Source organism: Larus michahellis, chromosome 3 (assembly GCF_964199755.1).
Source record: "Larus michahellis chromosome 3, bLarMic1.1, whole genome shotgun sequence".
NCBI lineage: Eukaryota > Metazoa > Chordata > Aves > Charadriiformes > Laridae > Larus > Larus michahellis.
The window spans coordinates 130,636,392-130,656,948 of record NC_133898.1 but is presented as its reverse complement, the minus strand read 5'-3'; the positions used below and the strand labels follow the sequence as shown (position 1 = coordinate 130,656,948).

The window sequence follows — 20,557 nt, the reverse complement described above, 5'->3', positions numbered from 1 at the left end:
CCCGCGGGACGGCTCGCTCCCTGTACCCCTGGGGTACAGCGGGATCCACAGGGCAGAAATGCCAACAAAAAGGCCCAAGGCTGGGGCGGGGGGGGTGGGGGGTGGGAGGCAGGGAAAGGGTTTGGGGCAGGGATGGGCAGGGGAGCGGCAGACACCGCTCGGCACATCTCGGCTCCGGGCTCCCGGGACCACCGGGAGCCTCTAATCACAGAGCAAGTGGGCGTCAGGGGTCCCAGCCCCACGGGGCGGGGGGGGGGGGGGGGGCGGAGGGCAGGAGAGCCCTAAACCCCCCACCCCGCACTGGAGTCACTGTGTGTGGGGGGGTGACAGTCAAACTGGACGGTCACTGGATGGGTGGGGGGGAGTCGTGACCCGATGAAGATGCCCCCCCCCCAGCAGCAGCAGGGGGGATGAAATGCGGGGGGGTGTGGGGGGTGGTCCGGGCCGGGAGAGGCTCGGAGAGGGGGCAGTGGGGCGGGGGAGGGCCGTGCCCGGGGGAGGGCCCTCCCCGGCGGCCGCAGCCCGCCCCGTCCCGCCCCGTCCCGCCCCGCCGGGTGCCCTCGCTGCCGCCAGCACCGGACGAGCCCCGGTACCGGGATGCCGCAGGCGCACGCCCACGCCCGAGCCCCCCTCCGCTCGTCGCGGCGGAGGGGCCACTGCAAGAGCTGCCTCCCGCCCTCGGCAAGGTAGGGACACTCCCCCCCCACCCCCCACCCCCCCCCCCCCCGCGGCGTGCACGGTACTGAGCACCCCCCCGCCATGCACGGGCACCGGGAAGCGCGGGGGTTCGGATACCGGGGCTGCCCCGTGGGCTGGAGTCCGGGCACTGGAGTAGCCCTGGAGGTAGGGGGTCCGGTCCGGGAATCGGAGCGCCCCCGGGAGTGGGAGTCCGGGGCTACCCCGGGCGGGCGCTGGGGGTCCCGGGTCCGGGGCTACGCCGGACGGGCGCTGGGGGTCCCGGTCCGGGGCTACCCCGGGCGCTGGGGGTCCCGGCACCGGAGCAGCCCTGGAGCTGGGGGTCCCGGTCCGGGCACAGGAACAGCACCGAGGTTGGGGCACCGGGGCTACCCCGGGCGCTGGGGGTCCGGCCACGGGAGCATCCCAGGGGCTGGAGGGCCAGGGCTGGGGGGCCGGGGCCGGGCACCGGTGCATTCCTAGGGGTGGGGTCCGGGTCTGGGGCAGACCCTGGGGCTGGGGGTCCCGGTCTGGGACTGCCCTGGGGGCTGAGAGTCCCGGTCGGGGCACCGGAGCGGGGGTTTAGGGCCGGGGCAGACACAGGATTGGGGAGCCAAGTCCTGGCACCGGGGGCGAGCACCGGGGATCCCGGGCCGGGTCCCGGCGCTGCCCCGGGGTCTGGGGGTCCCGGTCGGGGCACCAAGGGGTGAAGGTTCCGCTCTGGGAACTGGGGGAGAGCACCGGGAGTGAGGGGGGGGTCCGAGCACCGGGGCGGACCCGGGGCTGGGCTGCGGGACCACGGCAAGTCCCAGACAGCGTCCGGTCGCCCCCGGGCCCTTTCCCGCGGCCCCGCCGGAGCCTGCCCGCCCTTGGCGGCTGCCAGTGGCCCGGGACGGTGTCACTCAGGCGGGTGGCTGCCCGGGGAGGGAGCTGCGGGGTGAGTCACAGGCAGGAAACCGATTGCATCAGGAACGGGGCTGTTTTTCCAAGCTGGGGCTCCCGGAAAGCCCCAATCCCTCCATCCTTCCATCCCGTCTCTCCACAGTGACATGGAGAAGGAAGCCAGACCCTCAACCAGCAGCTCGGTGGCCTCGGCCTCGTCCTCCACGGCCACCTTCAAGGAGGAACTGCTGTGTCCCATCTGCTACGAGCCTTTCCGTGAAGCCGTGACGCTTTGCTGCGGCCACAACTTCTGCAAGGCCTGCGTGAGCCGCTCCTGGGAGCATCGGCACCACGTGTGCCCCGTCTGCAAGGAGACCTCCTCCTTCGACGACCTCCGCGTCAACCACACCCTCAACAACCTGGTAGAGATGATCCTCAAGGAGGAAGGACAGTCGCAGGGCCGGGCGTCCGTCCTCTGCCCCCTGCATCAAGAAGAAGCCAAACTCTTCTGCCTGGAGGACAAGGAGCTGGCGTGCTTCGTCTGCCAGAGCTCCAAGCAGCACGAAGGGCACAAGATGCGGCTGGTGCAGGAGGTGGCGGCGGATTTCAGGGTGAGGGATGCTCCGGGAAGGGTGGGGGGGGGATAGATGGCACGGAGATGGACCCCAGTGTCTAGAGGGGTACAACCCACGCAGGCCGTGGCACAAACTTGCCAACGCACGGCTTTGGCTCGTGCCCGGCGTGGTTGTGCCTGCCGGCGTGCCGGGATGAAAGATGCCACGCTGCCGAGGGTGCGTCCCCCACGGGAGTGCCCCTGCCGCATCGCCGCCCCACGCTCTCCCTGCCTAATAATTACCCAGGGCCACCCCATCCCCTGGGGGCACAGCCCTTTGCCCCGCAGGAGGGGGGAGCGGGGTGATGCTCCCAGGGTTTTGTCCCGGTCCCCGCCTTTCTTTGGCTCGTTCACCCTCCGCTGGGCTGGATTCGGCCGCGCTGGTTGTTGCAGCAACTGGTTATTGCAGCAGCGCCTCGGGGTTGGGAGCCTATTTGGGATGGGACCCCAGGGGGGGAAGGTTGCACAATTCCCCCAGCCGGGGAGGGATGCGGGATGGGGAGGCAGCCCCGAGCCCCACGGGGCAGGACGGGGCCGTGGCTGCGCGGGGAGGAGGAAGAGGAGGAGACGGGCATCCTGCCAGCACCCGCCGCGTTTCCCGGCCTGACTCAGCCCGCGGGAAACTGGCCAGATTTCAAATGTGGCGGGGCGGCCGCGGGGCTGATGTTTCGCAAGGCTTGGCCGGCTGCCGGGGGCAGGCAGGGGCTTGACGGCGCGGCCTCAGAAGGGCTTAAAAACAGAGGGGGAGGATTCGCCGTGGAGCAAAGCTCCCCTCTGCCTCGCTGCTTTGAGCCGTCGCGTCTGGTGCGGACACGATGGGTCAGCGTGGAACTGACCCTGGAGCTTGGCCGCCGGAGGGGAAAGGGTGGATGGAGCAAGGATCCTGCTTAACCTCCTCCTCCTGGGTTTGGGGCTCTTGTCTTTCCGCACTGGGAACCCCGGGCGTAGGTTTGCGAGGGTGCTGAAGGCATGTCCTCCCCGCAGGCCAAGCTGAAGTACATGGAGACCTCCCTGCGGGATAAGGTGAAGGATTTCTGGGCCGTGCATCGCTCCTACGAGTCCATTTCCAAACACAACCAGGTGCGTGGTACCTCCTGGCGGGCGGGCAGGCAACGGGCCCGATCCTGACACATGTGTGGACATGTATGCACATGCATGTACACACCCCAGGCAGGAATGCGGCTGGGAATGGAGTGGAGCGCTGCACCCATGCTGGGCTGCTCCGCCCCTGAGCGGGGAGGGATGCTGGAGGGGAGGAAAGGACTCGGATGGGGAATTGGGGACCAGAGGGATGGGGTTGGGGCTGCTGTGTCAGCTGGCACACGTTGATTTTGGGAGGGCAGCGTGGTCCCAGTGAGTTCCTGAGCTGTGGAGCTGGTCGGAGGACTCCGGAGGAGCGTTTAGGGGGATGGATGGGGGGGGAGCCAAGGGGAGCCGGGGGCTCCGAAGGGAGGTGGTGACATCCCCATATGGGGCAGGTGGAAGAGGTACGGTTGGAGGAGCGGATCAGGAAGGAGTTTGAGAAGCTGCACGAGTTCCTGCGGGGCGAGGAGAAGGCGCTGCTGGCCCAGCTGCAGGAGGAGACGCGGCACAAGCGCGGCCTCATCGAGGGCAAGATGAGGCGGCTGGCGAAGGAGAGACAGGCCCTGCTCAACGAAGCCCTCCAGCTCCAGGCGGACCTCAAGGAGGACGACTACACCTTCCTCATGGTACGGCCCCGCCGGGGTGCTGCCCCGTACCCTGCGGGGTGTCACCCTCGCTGTGGCACCCTCCTGCCCCTGCCGGGGTGCGAGCAGGGCGCTGGGTGATGCTTTGGGCATTTGCAAGCCCCCGTGACCCCCCCGTAATTTGGGATCTGATGGCCCGGTGTCTCCTTCTCTTTCAGAGCCACAAGAACCGCAAGCGCAGGTAAGTCCCGGTCCCCGATATGTCCCCTGCCTGGTCACACTGGGGGCTCGGGGGCACCCCCTCCATGGGGCTGAACAGGGTCTTCTGCAAGGTCTCTGCCCCAACTGAGTTCCTGTAGCCCTGTGTCCCCTCTTGGTGCTCCAGCAGAAGGCGGTGCTGGGGGTCCCCGAGGCCAGGCAGCACCCCAGGGTGCCTCCGGGCAGGATGGGGGTCCATCCTGACACAGAGAAGCATTGCAGGTCCTGGGGGAAGCGTTAAAACCCTGATGGTGGGGGGAATTTGGTACTGGGACCCTCCTGGGGTGATTCACCACCTTCCTGGGGTGAGAGCAAGCTATGGGGAAAGCCCACGAGGAGGTGTGGGGTGCTGGTGGGGAAGTCCCTTCCAAAACACAAGGTGCCAGGAGACCCAGCCCAGACTCTTCCTCCATCCTTGACCCGTCTCCGTCCTCCGCCCCTGCCCAAGGATCGCCTGCACGGCCGAGGAGCCCGAGGCTGTGCCCTCAGGGATGCTCCTCGATGTCGCCAAGTACCTGGGCTCGCTGCAGTACAACGTGTGGAAGAAGATGCTGGATACCATCACCGTAGGTGAGGTGCTGGGCCTTGGGGACACGTGGGTCCTCCCCGAAGGGTGGTTGTCCCAGGGCTGGTGGATGAAAAGCTGGCCATGAGCTGGCACCGTGCGCTGGCAGCCCAGATACCCCCCCGCAGCCTGGGCTGCATCCCCAGCAGCGTGGGCAGCAGGGCGAGGGGGGGATTCTGCCCCTCTGCTGCGCTCGGGGGAGACCCCCCTGCAGTGCTGCCTCCAGCGCTGGGGCCTCGGCACAGGAGAGACACGGAGGTGTTGGAGCGGGGCCAGAGGAGGCCCCGGAGATGCTGGGAGGGCTGGAGCCCCTCTGCTGGGAGGACAGGCTGAGAGAGCTGGGGGGGTTCAGCCTGGAGAAGAGAAGGCTCCGCGGAGACCTTCCAGCCCCTGCCAGTCCCTCAAGGGGCTCCAGGAAAGCTGGGGAGGGACTCTGGAGCAGGGAGGGGAGCCGTGGGACGAGGGGGAAGGGTTTTACACTGGAAGAGGGGAGATTTGGATGAGATATTGTGAAGAAATCCTTTGGTGTGAGCGGGGTGAGCCCCTGGCCCAGGTTGCCCAGAGAAGCTGTGGCTGCCCCATCCCTGGAGGGGTTCAAGGCCAGGTTGGCCGGGGCTTGGAGCAACCTGGGCTGGTGGGAGGTGTCCCTGCCCAGGGCAGGGGGTGCCACTGGGTGGCCTTTAAGGTCCCTTCTGACCCAAACCATTCTGTGATTCTATGGCTAAAGTAACCTTTGCATGGGGCAGCCCCAGGGGTGGTGGGTGCAGGAGAGAAGAGGAGCATGGAGCAGCCATGCCCACGGCTGATGAGCCTTGGGGAAGAGAACTGGAGAGCACAGAGGGTGCTCTGGGGCACTTACACCCCAAAAGGGAAGCCCTGGAGGGTGCATTTCTCCGTGGTGAGGTGGGTTAGGGAGGGATGGATACCTTCAGGGCCGTGGTGCCCCCTCTAAGCTCATCCCTGCAGTGAGCCAGGCTCCTAACACGCATGTCCCCACCACAGTCCCCTTCAGCTTCAACCCCAACTCCGCGGGCTGCTGGCTCTCGGTGTCTGAGGACCTCACCAGCATCACCAACGAGGGCTACAAGCTGCTGGTGGAGAACCCCGAGCGCTTCGCCTCGGCCCCCTGCATCCTGGGCTCCCGCGGCTTCTCCACTGGCTTCCACACCTGGGAGGTGGACCTGGGTGGCATCACAAACTGGCGGGTGGGGGTGGCCCGGCCCTGCGGTGGCACCCGCTGGAGCTTGCACCACGATGCTCGCTCCGGCTTCTGGTACATCTACCACTTGCCTGGGAAGGACAGCGAGACGTGCCAAGCATCCAACCTGGCGCGTTCGGAGGTGGTGGTGGGCGACCTGAGGCGGATCCGGGTGGAGCTGGACTGCAACGAAGGGGAGCTTTCCTTCTACGACGCCGACGCCCAGACCCACATCTACACCTTCCACGAGAAGTTCGGCGGCACCGTCTTCCCTTATTTTTACGTGGGGGCGCGGCCGGAGGGCACGCTGCCCAAAGCGCTCCGCATCTGTCCCCTCCGGGTCCGTGTCCATGAGGATGTCCCCGTCTAGGGGCCACCATCTCCTGCTGCCACTGCCTCTGCCTGCATTTGGAGTTGTCCAGGTGCTTTATTTCAACTTTCCTTTGGAAAAAAAAAAAAGGGGGGGCAAAAAGTATGTATGTATGTATTGCTTCATTTTTTTTTTTTTTAAATCATTAATAAACATGCGGCTGTTCTCGTATGGCTCCGCACTTCTCTGCCTCAATTGCCCTGGCTCCTTTCCTGCCCCTCTCCGTCGTGGATCAAAGCTGAGAAGGTCTCGGGGAGGTGCCGGGGGGCTGGAAATAGTAAATTAAATCACCTGGGGGCTTTTCCAAGCTTCTACGAGCGTTGCAGCTTGCAGGGCTCCAAGTCTCCCTGCGGTGGGTGAAGCAGGGGACGGTGGCTTTTGCCCACAGACCTTGGGGACGGTGAGGTCCCGCACGGCCTGACAGATGCAGGCAGAAGCGTGCGTTTCCCCTCGGCAAGAAAAACCATGAAGGGGGACATCCTTGAGAGTAACAACCCATCTCCTCCAACCCTTCTCCCTGCGGCTTTTACCCCTCCGAGGGGCTTTTCCATAAATCCCCAGCTCCGGGACTCAGGGGATGACGCGCGGTTGGTCTTCGGAGGTGGAGGAGGGGGCTCGGAGGTGGGATGAAGGGAGGCAAAAAAACCCCCCCCCTCTGCCACCCCGGGCTGGGTCCAGCCCCATCATAACGTGCCAAAAAGGCTTTTTCCTCCATCCTGGTGAGCGCTGGGGGTTGAAAGGTGGTGGCCTGGGGACAGGGAGGGTGCCTGGTGGGCCACGGTGCCCGGCCGGGACCTCGCTGGCGGGATGCCGCTATTAGCGGCTGGTTTCCATGGTTTCTCGCCATCTGCATAGGATGCTCCTTAGGAACGAGAGCTGGTGGCGGAAAAACAAAAGGGAGCTGACGGAGGCGTGCGGTGCGGGGGCGACCCCGGGGGTCCTCCGCCTCCCTTACGTCGGGTGACGTTATCTATCTCCAGCCGAGCAATCCCCGGATACGGGGAAAGGAGGAACATCAGCCCGAGCATCCCATCTGCCTCCCTGCGCCGCGTCCCGATGCTGCCCGTCGCCTCCCAAAAAGCTGGCGGCGCCTGGGAATTTGGGCACCCCGCAGCCAACTGAGGCACAATTAAGGCGTTATTTGGGAATAATAAAAAGCCGGCGAAGCTCCTTTGAGTCGCCAGGGCTGGAGCAGGACGAGGAATTTCTCTTTGCCAGGCCCAAAGGGAGCGTTTCCCTCCCGCGGCTGCCAGAGCAGGTGCCTGGCATAAAAACGGCAATAAAGGGTGAAATGAGGCATCGCTTTGGATGGCGAAACTGAAGCGTTTTGACTTTTTTTTTTTCTGAAGCGTTTCGTGAAAAATTGCTTTGCAGGAGGCAACATGAATTAATGAACTGCTCGGCTCCCCAAGCCTCCGCGGGTTTTTTTTTTTAGTGTAATAAATGGTACCTGCGTCTCCCCCTGAGCTCAATCCCATCCCCACAGGGGCAGAGAACCGGCTTTAAGCGGGGAGTTAAACCCTGCAGCCGCGGGTGGTGTCTCCCCGGGACTGAACGTTTGCTCGCGCATCCGACATTGGAGCACAAATTTGGGGGAACCTCCCATAAGGAACAGGCGGGTTTTCCCTGGGACCCTCCTCCGCAGCCATCGCATCCTGAGATCCCACCCGGGGACACGCTGGGTACCGGCAGGACCTTTTCCAGGCTCAGACCTTCCTCCTCGCAGCAATTAGAAGGATCTCATAAATCATTATTATTATTATTGGTAGCACTAGCGTTTTTTTAGCATCGTTTTTGGCGGCTCCTCAGGAGGATGGGGATCGACAGCATCCAGGATGCTCGGGATGCCCATCCCCATCCACCCTGGAACCCCTGGTCCACGGGTGGGGTGGGGGAAAGGGGGCGTGAATCCAAGCAGGGGAGGGCTGGGGGCTGCTGCAATGAAGCCCCCCCACACACACACACGCCCCCCCACATCAGACTGTACTGAACCCCCCCCCCCCCCGCATCTCCCCCCCCTTGATTTATAGGGACGGGCGATATTTCGGAGGAGCAGGCGGCTCTCCCATTGGCTGGCAGCCCGGCGGTGATGTCATTTCTGCCCAATCCGAGGGAGGACAGCACCTTTTCCCCGCCTCCCTCCCCCCCCCCCCCCCCGCCCCCCCTCGCCCTCCCTCTCCCCGGGTACCAGCCAGCGCCGGGGCACGGCGCATCCCGGAGGGATGGGGACGAAGTTGGGGGACACACACACCACCCCCCGCCAACAAAGGAGGTTTCCCGGGGGGTGTGGAGCCCTCGGGCAGCCGGGGGGGATGCAGGGTCCTGGGGACACATCCTGCACCGGGTCCCCAGCGCTGGGGCAGCCGGGGGGGATGCAGGGTCCTGGGGACACATCCTGCACCGGGTCCCCAGCGCTGGGGCAGCCGGGGGGGATGCAGGGTCCTGGGGACACATCCTGCACCGGGTCCCCAGCGCTGGGGCAGCCGGGGGGGATGCAGGGTCCTGGGGACACATCCTGCACCGGGTCCCCAGCGCTGGGGCAGCCGGGGGGGATGCAGGGTCCTGGGGACACATCCTGCACCGGGTCCCCAGCGCTGGGGCAGCCGGGGGGGATGCAGGGTCCTGGGGACACATCCTGCACCGGGTCCCCAGCGCTGGGACAGGCGGGTTGGGGCTAAGCCCGTGCCCTGGGAGTGATGGCCGGGATCTGCTCCAGCTCTTCCCAGGGCCAGGAATCCTTCGGAAGACCCAACCCCGTGGGTCTCCTTCCTTGAAGGATCTGGGGATGCTGAGCCTCTGGGGGGAGGCTGGAGTTGTCCTGAGAGAGGAATCCAGGGGGAGGGGGATGCAGAGCCCACGTCCAGACCTGCAACCCCCCCACCCCCAGCACAGTTGAAGCGTGGGAAAGGGCTTGGCGGGGCGGGGGACATCATGTACCCTCTCCCCATCCTTAGGGTCTCCCTTGGGTGCCGCGTCCCTCCCAGGACACAGGGACCCTCCTGCATGGCTGTCCTTGTGCTCCAGGCCCATGGACCACAGGCTGCAGATGGGTCCCATGGCGAAAGGTTCCCCCCATCTCTCCCACCCCCCCCAGCCTGTGCCGGGAAGGGTTTGGACGCTGGTACTGGGATGCAGAGCAAGTTTCCCGAAGCCAGCATGCTGCAGCCATGGGAGGAGGCAAACCCTTCACCTCCCATGGCCTCCTCTGGCCGCAGGGTGACCCAGCTGGAAAGGGGGGTGACATCCCCTGTGTGACACATGGTGGGGCATCTATGACACATCCCAGTGAGACTCAATGGCGCAAGGCTTCCCTCTGAGAGCATCCTCTGCTGCTGGGGCTCTTTCCCCCGCCAGCATCAGCCTGGCTCCATAACCAAGCTCCCCCCAAGCCACCTCCTGCCGTGTCCCACCCCGGAGCTGGGGACAGCCCCACGCCAGGCTGACACCCTGGGGACGGGTGGTGGCCTGTGGCAGCCTGCAGTCCCCATCGCCCTGGGGAGACCCAAATCTCCTTGGCCTCCTTTTTCCTGCGCCGCCTTTATTTTAGAGCAGCACGTGCTGCCGGAGCAGAGCGGTCCCCGGGAGGCTCTGCGGGGTGGAGGGTGACAGCCCTTAGGGGATGGTGGCCACCAAGCGTCCCCAGAGCCACAGCCTTACACAGGGGCTCCAGGAGCTCAAACCAAGCTCTGTCCCCCCCAAACGCTGATCCTGTGGAGCTGGGGGACAAGGAGGCACCTCCAGATGTGACCCCCCCAGGGCTCCCAGCATCTCCTCCAGCTCCAGCGACCGCAGCCAGCCATGCAGGTAGCCTGTGGCCATCAACATGGCGGGGCAGGAGGGGTTTGTGCCCTGAACCAGAACCCGTGGGGAGCTCAAAGGAGCATTTGAGCAGAGCCCCCTGCACCCCCCCACCGCGGGGTGTCACACATCCCGGTGCCAGCCACGGCGGGGACCGTCCTGCGGCCACATGGGTCCCCACAATGGCTCTTTGTCCCCCACTTGGCTGCTGCGCCTCAACTCTTTCGTCCCCTTGGCCCCCTCGGTCTCGGGGCTGTGCTCTGTCCCCTCTGCACCTCCTCGCGTGTCCCACGGGCACCCAAACCCTGCCGAGCTTGGGGGGGGGGGGGCAGTCCTGCGCGGAGCTCGCTCATCGCCCCACCATCGGAGAATCCTTCGGGAGGGACGCCTTGCCCCGTTGAGTTCCACCGGGATGTGTCACAGACGCCCCACCACGAGCTGCGGTGTCACCCAGGCGCTGTCACCCCCCAGTTTCCAGCTGGGTCACCCTGTCCTTCCCCGTGTCCTGAGGCCACGGGCTTTACAAAGCCACCCTAGATTCGTTTTCCAGGGCGCGGGAGGGGGGAACTACCTCCCCCCACAACTGCCCTGATGCTCTTGGCGTAACGGCGGGGACCGGTGCCTAAATATACCCGCACGGTTCCCCGGAGGTGCCGGGCTCGTGCTCGCCATCAGACGGAGCCGTCGGTGATAAATAGGCCGGGACAAAGCGGAGCTGGGGGAAGGAGAGTCGGGTTTTGGGAAGGACACAAGCCTGAGAGATGCCCTGGCTCTGGCGGGGCTCCCCGGGGACCCCCCCACTCGCCCCGGCGTCGCACCAGAATAGTTTCGGGATCTGGGACTCGGCCTCTCTGAGGTCCCATTGCCCGGTTTGGAGGAGGAAAACGGGTCCTCACGTGGCTTCGGGGCTGGGAACCGGTCACGCCAGGCTTGGGACACGTCCCGGGAGGATGGAGAAGGCACCCCATCGCTCCCCAGTACGGAGAGGACACCCCACATCCTGCGTGGGGTCCAGGGGAGCGGAGCTGGGGGGGGGTTGTCCCCTTTGGAGCTGCCACCGGGGCTCTGTTAAACCCTCCCAGTCCCCTTCTTTGTCACTTTGTCCCTCTCCAGCTTTGTCCTGCTCCATCAGAAAGCTGGAGCTTCCCTTCCACCCTGCGCTCAGCCCTTTCACCCCATCGTCTTCCCCCCAGAACCCCCCCAAAAACCGCTTTTTTGGGCCGAATCCAGCCCCTTACCCACCCCCTCCCCCGCCTTTTATAATTTTTTTTTCCCTCCCTTTTTTTAATGTCCTTTTTTTTTTTTATCTCTCCCCTAGGATTTTATTAGGAAAAAAAAAATTAAAAAAATTAAAAATATCGGGTTTAATTCTTAATTTTTTTCTCCTTTTTTTTCCCCTTTTATTTTTTTTTTATTTTTTTTTTTAATTTTTTTTTTTTTCATTTTTTTTTTTCGGGCCCAGCCCCGAAAATAGCTGCTGGGCGTGATGTCACCGGGCTGGTCCCCGGTTCGCACAGTCCCCCGGCCAATCAGGGGCGGCGGCGCTGCTGCGCCAATCGCCGGCCGGGGAGGTGATGTCATTTAGGGGGGGGGCGAGGGGAGGGGATGGAGGGGGGAGGCGCTGGGAGCCCCCCCCGCTCCCGCCCCGCCTGGGATGCTCCGCGCAGACCCCCGCGCCCCGCGTTAAATGAGCCCGGAGAGCGCGGAGAAGCAGCCCGAGGTCCGGCGGTGGGGTGAGTGTCCTGATGGGGGGGGGGGGGGGCAGAATTTTGTTTAATATGTGTGTTGGGGGGGGGGGGTGGTGTTTTTTGGTTTAAAAGTTTTTGGGGTGGGGGGGAGGATTTTTTTTTTTCCGGGGGTCCCTGGATGTCGCTCTCTGGCCGCGACCCCCCTCTTTGTGTCCCCCCCAACCCCACCACATCCCTCCAGCATTCACCCTCCCCCCGGCTTGGGGCAGCCCCCAGCCCACCCCCGCGCTCTCGCCCCTTTTTGGGGTGGTGCTCCCCCCGCCTCATCGCCACCCACCCGAGCAGGAACGGATCCCCCCCCCCCCCCCCGGCGGGGCTTTTGCCATCAGCCTGGGGTTCTTTTCCCCCCCCACACTCCTCTCGACAGCCGAGACATCCCCCCCCGCGCCCCCTTTTACCTCCGCACCCCTCATCCTGCCCTGCCACGGGTGGGGGGGGGGCGTGGGGCGCCCCACGCTGCGGGGATGCAGGGATGGAGCTCAGCATCCTCCTCCTCGCCCCCCGCATCCCCGGGGGACGCGCACCACCAGCATCCTCGGGAACCCCGGGGGGGGCGTCGCCTCCCCGGGACACCCACCCCCCCCCTTAAAATGGGGTGCGGAGCCCCCCAACCCCACCCCGGAGGGCAGGACCGGGCTGAATTATTGATGGTGGCAGGATGCTGGCGGAGGTGACCCGCTCTCAGCAGGCGCTGAAATATTTATTCCAGGGAGGGGGGGCGGAAAAACGAGGGGGAGGGAGGGAGGAGGCGGCTGCCATCCTGCCTCTCCCCCGGAGATGTCGAGGGGGGGGGAAGCATCCGTCGCTTGCCAAGCTTCAAGGGAGGCAGCCCCCTCCGCCTCTCCATCCCCTCCCTCCATCGCTGGGGGCTTCTCCCAGGGAAGGGGATGGGAAATGGGGCGAGGGGGCGGGGGGGGGGGGAGGGGAGGGGGTCCCCACCGCCTCGGTGGGGGTGTGAAAGGGGGTCCCAGCCCTTTGGAGTGGGATCGGGCCCCCTCCCTGCCACGTGCGCCTCGCTGGGAGCAGGATCGCTCCCGCAGCCTCCCCGCCCTGGGGGTTTGAGACGGGTTTTCAGCCTGGGGGGGGACGGGTTTCAGCCTGGGGGGGACAGGTTTTCAGCCTGGGGATGACAGGTTTAACCTGGGGGTGACAGTCCCCACAGAGCCCCAACCACACCCCGCTCCCCTTGGGCTGGGCGTACTGGTTTGGGGGGGGGGGGGGTGGGACAGTGGGGCTGGGAGGCAGAGAGGGAGGGGGCTCAGCACGGGGAGGCGGGGGTGGGGGTCTTCTTGGAGGAGCCTCCAAACGCCTCGACCAGCATCTTCATCCAGCGAGGAGGAGTGGGGCTGGTGGCCAACCTCCCCCCCCCCCCCCCCCCCCCCAACTCACCCCCCCCTCCCCCAATTCCACAGCTGGTGGCACCCCCCGGAATGGACCCACCCCATCCTCCTCCCTGTTTGGGGTCTGACGGGGGTGGTGGTGGGGGGGGTGTCTCTGCACGGACCCCATCCTCCTCCCCATTTTGGGTCTGACGGAGGGGGGGTCTCTGCACGGACCCCATCCTCCTCCCCGTTTTGGGTCTGACGGGGGGGGGTCTCTGCATGGACCCCATCCTCCTCCCCATTTTGGGTCTGACGGAGGGGGGGTCTCTGCACGGACCCCATCCTCCTCCCCGTTTTGGGTCTGACGGGGGGGGGTCTCTGCATGGACCCCATCCTCCTCCCCATTTTGGGTCTGACAGAGGGGGGGTCTCTGCATGGACCCCATCCTCCTCCCCATTTTGGGTCTGATGCGGGGGGGGATCTCTGCATTTCCCCCTCCAGCCAGGGCAGGAACGCCTGGAAGAAAGCTTTCTGTGGCATGAAATGCATCCAGGTCCCCCCCCTGCCCCCAGCGAGCCCAGGAAAAATGAGGAATTGGGGTGATAATGGAAGGAGCGGGGAGGGATGGGGATGGCAAAGGCTTTGGCTGCCTGCGTGCCGGGCTGTCACAGCTCCGGGCACAGCCTTGTGTGGGGACACGAGCCACCGGAGCATCCCCACCGCGCTTGGCAGGAGCCACCCGGAGCAAACCCAAGGGGAAAGCCGTGGCGGGGGGGGGGGGTACAACCCTGGGAACCCCCAAACTCAACCAGCCCCCGCTCAGGGCGTCACCTAGAAAAAGGGGAGCATCTCCGGGGTGGTGCCTCTGTCACCCTGTCCCCATTTTGTCCCCATTTCCCCCCCTCCCCGGCAGCTGCGGGGGGGTTATTTGAGTGATCCCCGCGTCCGATCCCGGCAGGACGGGGGACAAGGGGTGGGGATTTCTCGGGATCCCCCAGTTCCAACTGGGTCGGGGTGTGTTGCGGCTGCGGGAGCTGGCAGTGCCCTGGCAGCCCCAGGATGCCCACGGCGGGGTGGGGGGGTTGTCCCTTCCCTGGGGGAAGCTGCGAGGATTTAAGAGTCCTTATTTTTAAAACGGATTTATTTTTTTTTTTTTTTTTTTACCATTAGAAACAAAAGCCGTGGATAATTCCAAAACCCAAATTCAGCCCCCACTTTGGCACAGCCGGGAAGGGCATTTCCACCCGGAAACCGCCTCTGGTGGCGCCGACATCCCGTCTGTGTCCCCAGAAACCCTGGGAAAGGGGGACAGCCCGGGATTACCTGGGCCTTAATGAGGCTCTGGGTGTTGCCGCCCCGATGCTGGGTCCTGCGCTTGCCCCGGGGCTCTGCACCCCGGGGATGGGCGGGGGTCCCGGGATGCCCCCACGCCTGACCCACAGCCACAAAGACCCCCGGAGAGGGTCCCGGTGCGTCAGCCCCCCTGCGTGTGGTCTGGCAAGGGGCGAGCTGAGGACTGGCGCTCTCTAGACACGAGCTCTGTGTGTGTGTGTGTCCCCATCACACCAGCGTGTGCCCATCTCAGCGTACCACCACGTGCCCATCACACCACACCAGTGTGTCCCCATCCCACCAGCACGTACCCACCACATCCGTGTGCCCATCGCACCGCTGTGTCCCTCACACCTCACCAGTGCATGCCCATCACACCACACCAGTGTGTCCCCATCCCAACAGCACGTACCCACCACATCTGTGTGCCCATCACACCAGTGTGTCCCTCACACCACACCAGCGTGTGCCCAACCCAACAGCACGTCCCCATCACGTCTGCCTGCCCATCACGTCTGCCTGCCCATCACACCGGTGTGTCCCCATCCCAACAGTACCTCCCCATCCCATCACACCAGTGTGTGCCCATCACACCAGTGTCCCTCACGCCACACCAGCATGTTCCCACCTCACCAGCGCATGCCCATCACACCACACCAGCGTGTGCCCAACCCAACAGCATGTCCCCACCACATCACACCACATCTGTGTGCCCATCACACCAGTGTCCCTCACGCCACATCACCGTGTGCCCAACCCAACAGCACGTCCTCATTGCATCACACCACATCTGTGTGTCCCTCACACCACACCAGTGTTCCCATCCCCATCACATCACACCACGTCTGTGTGTCCCTCACACCACACCAGCATGTGCTCAACCCAACAGCATGTCCCCATCACATCGCACCAGCGTGTGCCCATCGCACCAGTGTGTCCCTCACACCACACCACACCAGTGTGTGCTCAACCCAACAGCACGTCCCCATCACATCACACCAGCGTGTCCCTCACACCACACCAGTGTGCTCAACCCAACAGCATGTCCCCATCACATCGCATCAGCGTGTGCCCATCGCACCAGTGTGTCCCTCACACCACACCACACCAGTGTGTGCTCAACCCAACAGCACGTCCCCATCACATCACACCAGATGGTGCCCACCACAGCAACCCCAACGTGTTCCCAAGGCCATGCGTGGGCAGATGTCCCACTGCCTGCAGGGGACAGGCAGGGCCAGGGGATGCCCCCAGCCTCTGGGACACCCCACGGAGGGCAGACATGGGTGGGCAGGGCCAGGGGATGTCCCCAGCCCCAAGGACACCCCACACTGAACCTGTCTCTCTCTTTCCCCCAGGAACGCTCTTGCTGCAGACGCCCAAGGATCTCCACGCCATGACTCTGGCTGGTACGGCACCATCGCGGGGCTGCGCGTGGGGACAGGGGGACAGCACGGCTCACCCATGCCCATGAACCCAACCCTGGCACCTACCCCATGCTGGGGCACCCCTAGTTTGAGTGGGGCCCCATCCAACCGCCCCCCAGGGCTGGCCCTACCCCGGGCTAACCCCTGCCCTGGGACGCTCACAGCACCCAAGTGGTGACAGGGGAGGGCTCGTGTGTGTGGGGAACACACCAGGACAGACACCACCCATGTGGCCATGAGTAAAACACGCCCCCCTCCCCACCCCCCCTTCATGCCTCAGTTTCCCCTTTGCACACCTTGCTTCCCCCACCCAGATCACTCTGTTTGCAATATCTGGGCAAACTTTGGAGCCAGCCACCGCCTCCGTCCCAGACCTTCCCTGGCGCGTGGCAGCCCCTGCCCTGGACACCCGGCAGGACGCCCCCCCCACCCCTCTGACCCCCGTCCCACCATCTCTTCCCAGCTTACAAAGAGAAGATGAAGGAGCTGCCCCTCGTCTCCCTCTTTTGCTCCTGTTTCCTCTCGGACCCCCTGAACAAGCCGACGTACACGTATGAAGGTAGGAGCCTGCAGCCCGCCCATGGACGAAGGATGCACACGGATGGTGGGGGAGGCAGACACCCCCCACCTTGGTACAAGCACCCCCCCCCGCCCTCCACCACGGCTCCGCTGCACGAAGCGCCAGGCGTGGGCTCGGTATTTTTAGGCAGACGGCGTCGGGTGATTCAGCCTGATTCATGTCGGCGGGTCCAGAGGCGACAGCGGCGACGGAGGGGGATGCCCAGCCTCGGGGGGGCTCTTCCCGGCCAGCTGCGGGGGGATCTGGTCTTCACGGTCCCATTCCCAGTCCTCAAAGCAGGGCTGAACGTTGCCCTGCTTGCTCGCTTCTCCCTCGAGGGGCTGCCCAGCCCCTCAGCTTGCCCAAATATTCCCAGCTCAGCCCCCTCCATGGGTGTCTTGAAGTCCCTGCCCCAACCCACGACGTTGGGGCTGAACCGCAGGGGTGCATTCGGGGTGTGCGGGGATTTGGGTGGAACCCGTGGGGACTGGGGAAGGTGGTGGTACATTGAGGGGGCTGTGGGACCCCGGGATGGTTTCCCACTGGAGTGGGATGCACCCGTGCCGGCGCTCAGCCCGTGCCGCTCTCCCAGCAGACACGGTAGACCTCACCTGGTGCGTCATCTCCGACATGGAAGTCATCGAGCTCAACAAGCGGACCTCGGGGCAGTCCTTTGAGGTCATCCTGAAGCCCCCATCGTTCGATGGCATCCCCGAGTTCAACGCCTCCCTGCCCCGGCGCCGCGACCCATCCCTGGAAGAGATCCAGAAGAAGCTGGAGGCAGCGGAGGAGAGGAGGAAGGTAAGTCCAGCAACTCGCGCATGGTACAGCAGCAGGGGGACGTGCCATGGGGACACGCCACCTTGCACTTGGGGTGCTCAGCAAGGTGCACCCACCTTTGGGGACGTTGCTGAGTTTAGAGGGGATGGTTTTGGCCAGGAGGGTAAGGAACCCATGGTCCACATGGCCATCGTGTCCGCTTTGCCCACACAGTACCAAGAGGCTGAGCTGCTGAAGCATCTGGCGGAGAAGCGGGAGCACGAGCGGGAGGTCATCCAGAAGGCGATCGAGGAGAACAACAACTTCATCAAAATGGCCAAAGAGAAGCTGGCACAGAAAATGGAGTCCAACAAGGAGAACCGCGAGGCCCATTTAGCAGCCATGCTGGAGCGCTTGCAGGAGAAGGTGAGTGCATGGTGGGGAGGCAGGGGGGGATGAGCTGGGACACTGGTCCAGGAGGGTGTCACAGGACACCTGGGCACCCTGCATGGTTCTTGGGGTGGCATTTCCCCTTGGGGACACCACCAAAGCGGGGACTCCCTCTTCTCTTCCCACCATGCAGCGATATCCAAACACAACGTCCCACCTGGGGTGGGGGGTCCTGACCAGGGACCCACAGAGCCTGACGTGTCCGTAGGCTCACGAGCGGTTGGTGGGTGGAGAGCTGGGACCCGTATCTTGTCCGCAGACATGCAAAGCCTTTGCTTTCCCCGTGTCCCACCCTAATGGCCTTGACCCACCGCTGGCAATTTTTCTACCTCCCGGGTGGTAGACCTTCCCCTGGCCCCTTCCCCAGAGGCCATGGAGCCGTCAGCTCCCCGGCGGAGCTGGAGGGGTCCGTACTGCCATTCTAGGAGATGCTTCCACCCTGCCAGCCTGTGCAGACCTCTTCTCTCTCCCTGAAGCAGGTCTGTTCCCAACCTCAGCACGGAAGGTCCCACCCTCACCACCTCCAGCTCCCTCCAAAACATCCCTTCTGCAAGGAGCTCGCCCAGTGCCCTTCTCCAAACGCCTCAGCTAGCCTTGGGTCAGAGGCAGAGAGCACGAGATAATGAAGGACAATCCGAGCTAACCCCATCTCCTTGGGGCTCCCGGTCCATCCCGTCTGGTTGACGTCTACCTCCTAGCTAGAGGGCGAGGACAATCTGTCCCTGAGTGCCTCCACAGTCCTTAAAACACCCCAGAGGGGAGGAGAGGACGCTGTTGACCCATCGGTGGTGTCCCTCCGGGGATGAACCTCGCAAAACGCCCTCGTGCCTTCGAACCCCTCCGAAGCCGCTGGCCCACCCGTGGGGACCCCGAAGTCCGTCCAGCTAACGCGTGTCCCCCCCTCCTCCTTCCCTCCTACTCCCCCACCCCCCTCCCACAGGACAAACACGCGGAAGAAGTGAGGAAAAACAAGGAGCTCAAGGAAGAAGCCTCCAGGTAAAGAGGCGATGGTTGGACTGACAGCTCCGGGGAGGTGGCGGAGGCTGCCGCAGCGCAAGGTCGGATGGTGGAAGGGTGGACGTTCCTCTGCTTTCTTTGTTCGTGAATGTAAAGAGTTGACCAGTGAAGCCATCCTATTCGTTTCGGGGAGGGTGGGGAGGGAGGAGAAAGAAGGGAGGGTGGGCGGGAGGGTGCCGGCTTTCGGATGCCCACCTCCTTGGTGGGTCTCATGAGCCGCCCGTCAACCAGGTCCAGAGGAGACAGCCGAGGGCTGGCGAAGCGGCAGAGGTGCCCCCCTGGGGAAAAGCCAGGGGGGACAGAGCGGGTGGGGAGGGAAGAAGTGGGGGGGAATGTGCGTCGTGTGTGACTTTAATTTGGTGCTGGGCAGGCAGGGCGGGCAGGTGGGCATCCCTCCAGCTTCCTTCTTCTCCTCCATCCCACCCCATCAACGGGCAGCGGCATCTCTTGGTGTCCCCCCTCCCTTTTTCCTGCCTGGACTCAGGGCCTCTTGCCCAAACCAGGCGTTATTTGCCCATAGACCTTACAGAACCACTTTTGGGAAGGGGGAGAAGAGACATCCCCCCCCATTGGAGGTGGTTAGAGAGTGAGGCTCGCTTGCTCCAAAGCCTTTGTCCAGCTGCAGGAGACGCCGATGATCCTTTTCAAGGGTGAAGTTAAAAAGCCCCGTGACTTCCCAAAGAGCTGCTTTTTTTTTGTAAGAACCTCCTGAGAATCATCTTTGTGGGAACTCTTGGATGAAATCCTCTTTCCTGCTGTCGAGCAGCTGGAAAGCCCTCAGCTTTTAGAGGTGGTTATTTGAAAAGGGAGATCACCCCCATGGAGAGCAAGAGCAGGAGAGGAAACCAGGGCAAGGCTGTGGAAACCATGATGGAAGGGATGGGGAAGAACGAAAGGGAAAGAGGAGCTGGGGGAGCCCAGGCTGGAGATCCAGAGGTGGGATGGAGATGCCTCTCTGGAGAGCAGGAGAAGACAACGGCCATAGGGAATTCCTGGGGTTGGTGATGGCACCTCCTGGTGACACCGGGGCGGTTTGGGACCCCACCAACACCTCCTCCCACCCCATGACCAGCCCAGGAGGTGCTTTGCGGGAGCTGCTGGGCAGTCCCCTGGGTGATCTTTGCCTCCAGGGAGGGCAAGCGAAGCAGAGAGGTGGCAGCGAGATCCTTCCCAGTGGGAGAAGGTGGAAATCCTGCTTCCTGCCAGGGGCGTGGGTATGTCCCCTCCTCTCCCAGTTGCCAGCAGGCAGTGGTCCCAGTGCCGCGATGCCCTGGCACCTCACCAGCCTCCAACCCTGATGCTAACAGAGGGTTGGATCTCCACTATGGCCAGACAAGGCTTTCCAAAAGCTGGTTTGGGTCTGGAGGGAACCGTGTCTCTTCTTGTGCCGCGAGATGCTCGCCTGGACCCCAGAGGCTCGGGGAGGACCACCCGGGGCTGGGGGGGGAGCATGGAAGAGGGCGGTGGGTGAAGGAGACGGAGGGGGCTGTTCTAGCTGTGGCACGAGCTGTCCTTTTTTTGTATACAACGGTTGTAAATAAACTGCCTTGGCATTTCTTTTGTTTTCTCACGATCTGTGCAGTCTCTTGTGTGCGGCCTTTTTTTTTTGGGGGGGTGGGGTGGGCGCATCCCAGTGTCGCTTACACTGGGAAGGGGAAAGGGACTCGGGGGGAGCGGGGAAATAAGGGTGGAAGGCAGCACGTGCGTCAGGGGGACGGGTCTGTTTTATCCCCATGCCCCAAACAACCCCAGCCTGGTGGGACCGCAGCAGATTTGGGCTCCTTTGGCCCTCCAGCGTTATCGGCCCCTTGCACCCGGCCGTGCGCCCCTGGGGCACGCAGAGGCGATGCTCTCCCACCACACACCCAGAGCAGGGAGCTGGAGCCAAACTTCTGCCATGTGCTGGGAGATGAGGAG

General features: G+C 64.1%; 2 protein-coding genes across 8 annotated transcripts; both read left to right on the top strand.

Moving 5' to 3' along the window:
• Positions 1–529: 529 nt before the first annotated feature.
• Positions 530–6,399, top strand: TRIM35 (tripartite motif containing 35). Of its 2 annotated transcripts, none has more exons than XM_074578399.1 (7): positions 530–686; positions 1,721–2,168; positions 3,155–3,250; positions 3,649–3,879; positions 4,056–4,078; positions 4,544–4,665; positions 5,663–6,399. In XM_074578399.1, exons 1-7 carry the CDS (start codon positions 598–600, stop codon positions 6,226–6,228), a joined length of 1,575 nt encoding a protein of 524 aa, XP_074434500.1. In that variant the 5' UTR covers positions 530–597; the 3' UTR covers positions 6,229–6,399. The 2 variants fall into 2 exon arrangements, with proteins under 2 accessions (XP_074434500.1, XP_074434501.1); XM_074578400.1 differs by lacking the exon at positions 530–686 and adding an exon at positions 728–843.
• Positions 6,400–11,625: 5,226 nt separating this feature from the next.
• STMN4 (stathmin 4) lies at positions 11,626–20,221 on the top strand. 6 transcript variants are annotated; one of them, XM_074582175.1, is made up of 6 exons: positions 11,626–11,759; positions 15,787–15,837; positions 16,319–16,414; positions 17,010–17,215; positions 17,408–17,599; positions 18,564–20,221. In XM_074582175.1, exons 1-6 carry the CDS (start codon positions 11,714–11,716, stop codon positions 18,621–18,623), a joined length of 651 nt encoding a protein of 216 aa, XP_074438276.1. In that variant the 5' UTR covers positions 11,626–11,713; the 3' UTR covers positions 18,624–20,221. The 6 variants fall into 6 exon arrangements, with proteins under 6 accessions (XP_074438276.1, XP_074438273.1, XP_074438271.1 ...); XM_074582172.1 differs by having other exon boundaries at positions 18,103–20,221; XM_074582170.1 differs by having other exon boundaries at positions 18,100–20,221.
• Positions 20,222–20,557: the final 336 nt, after the last annotated feature.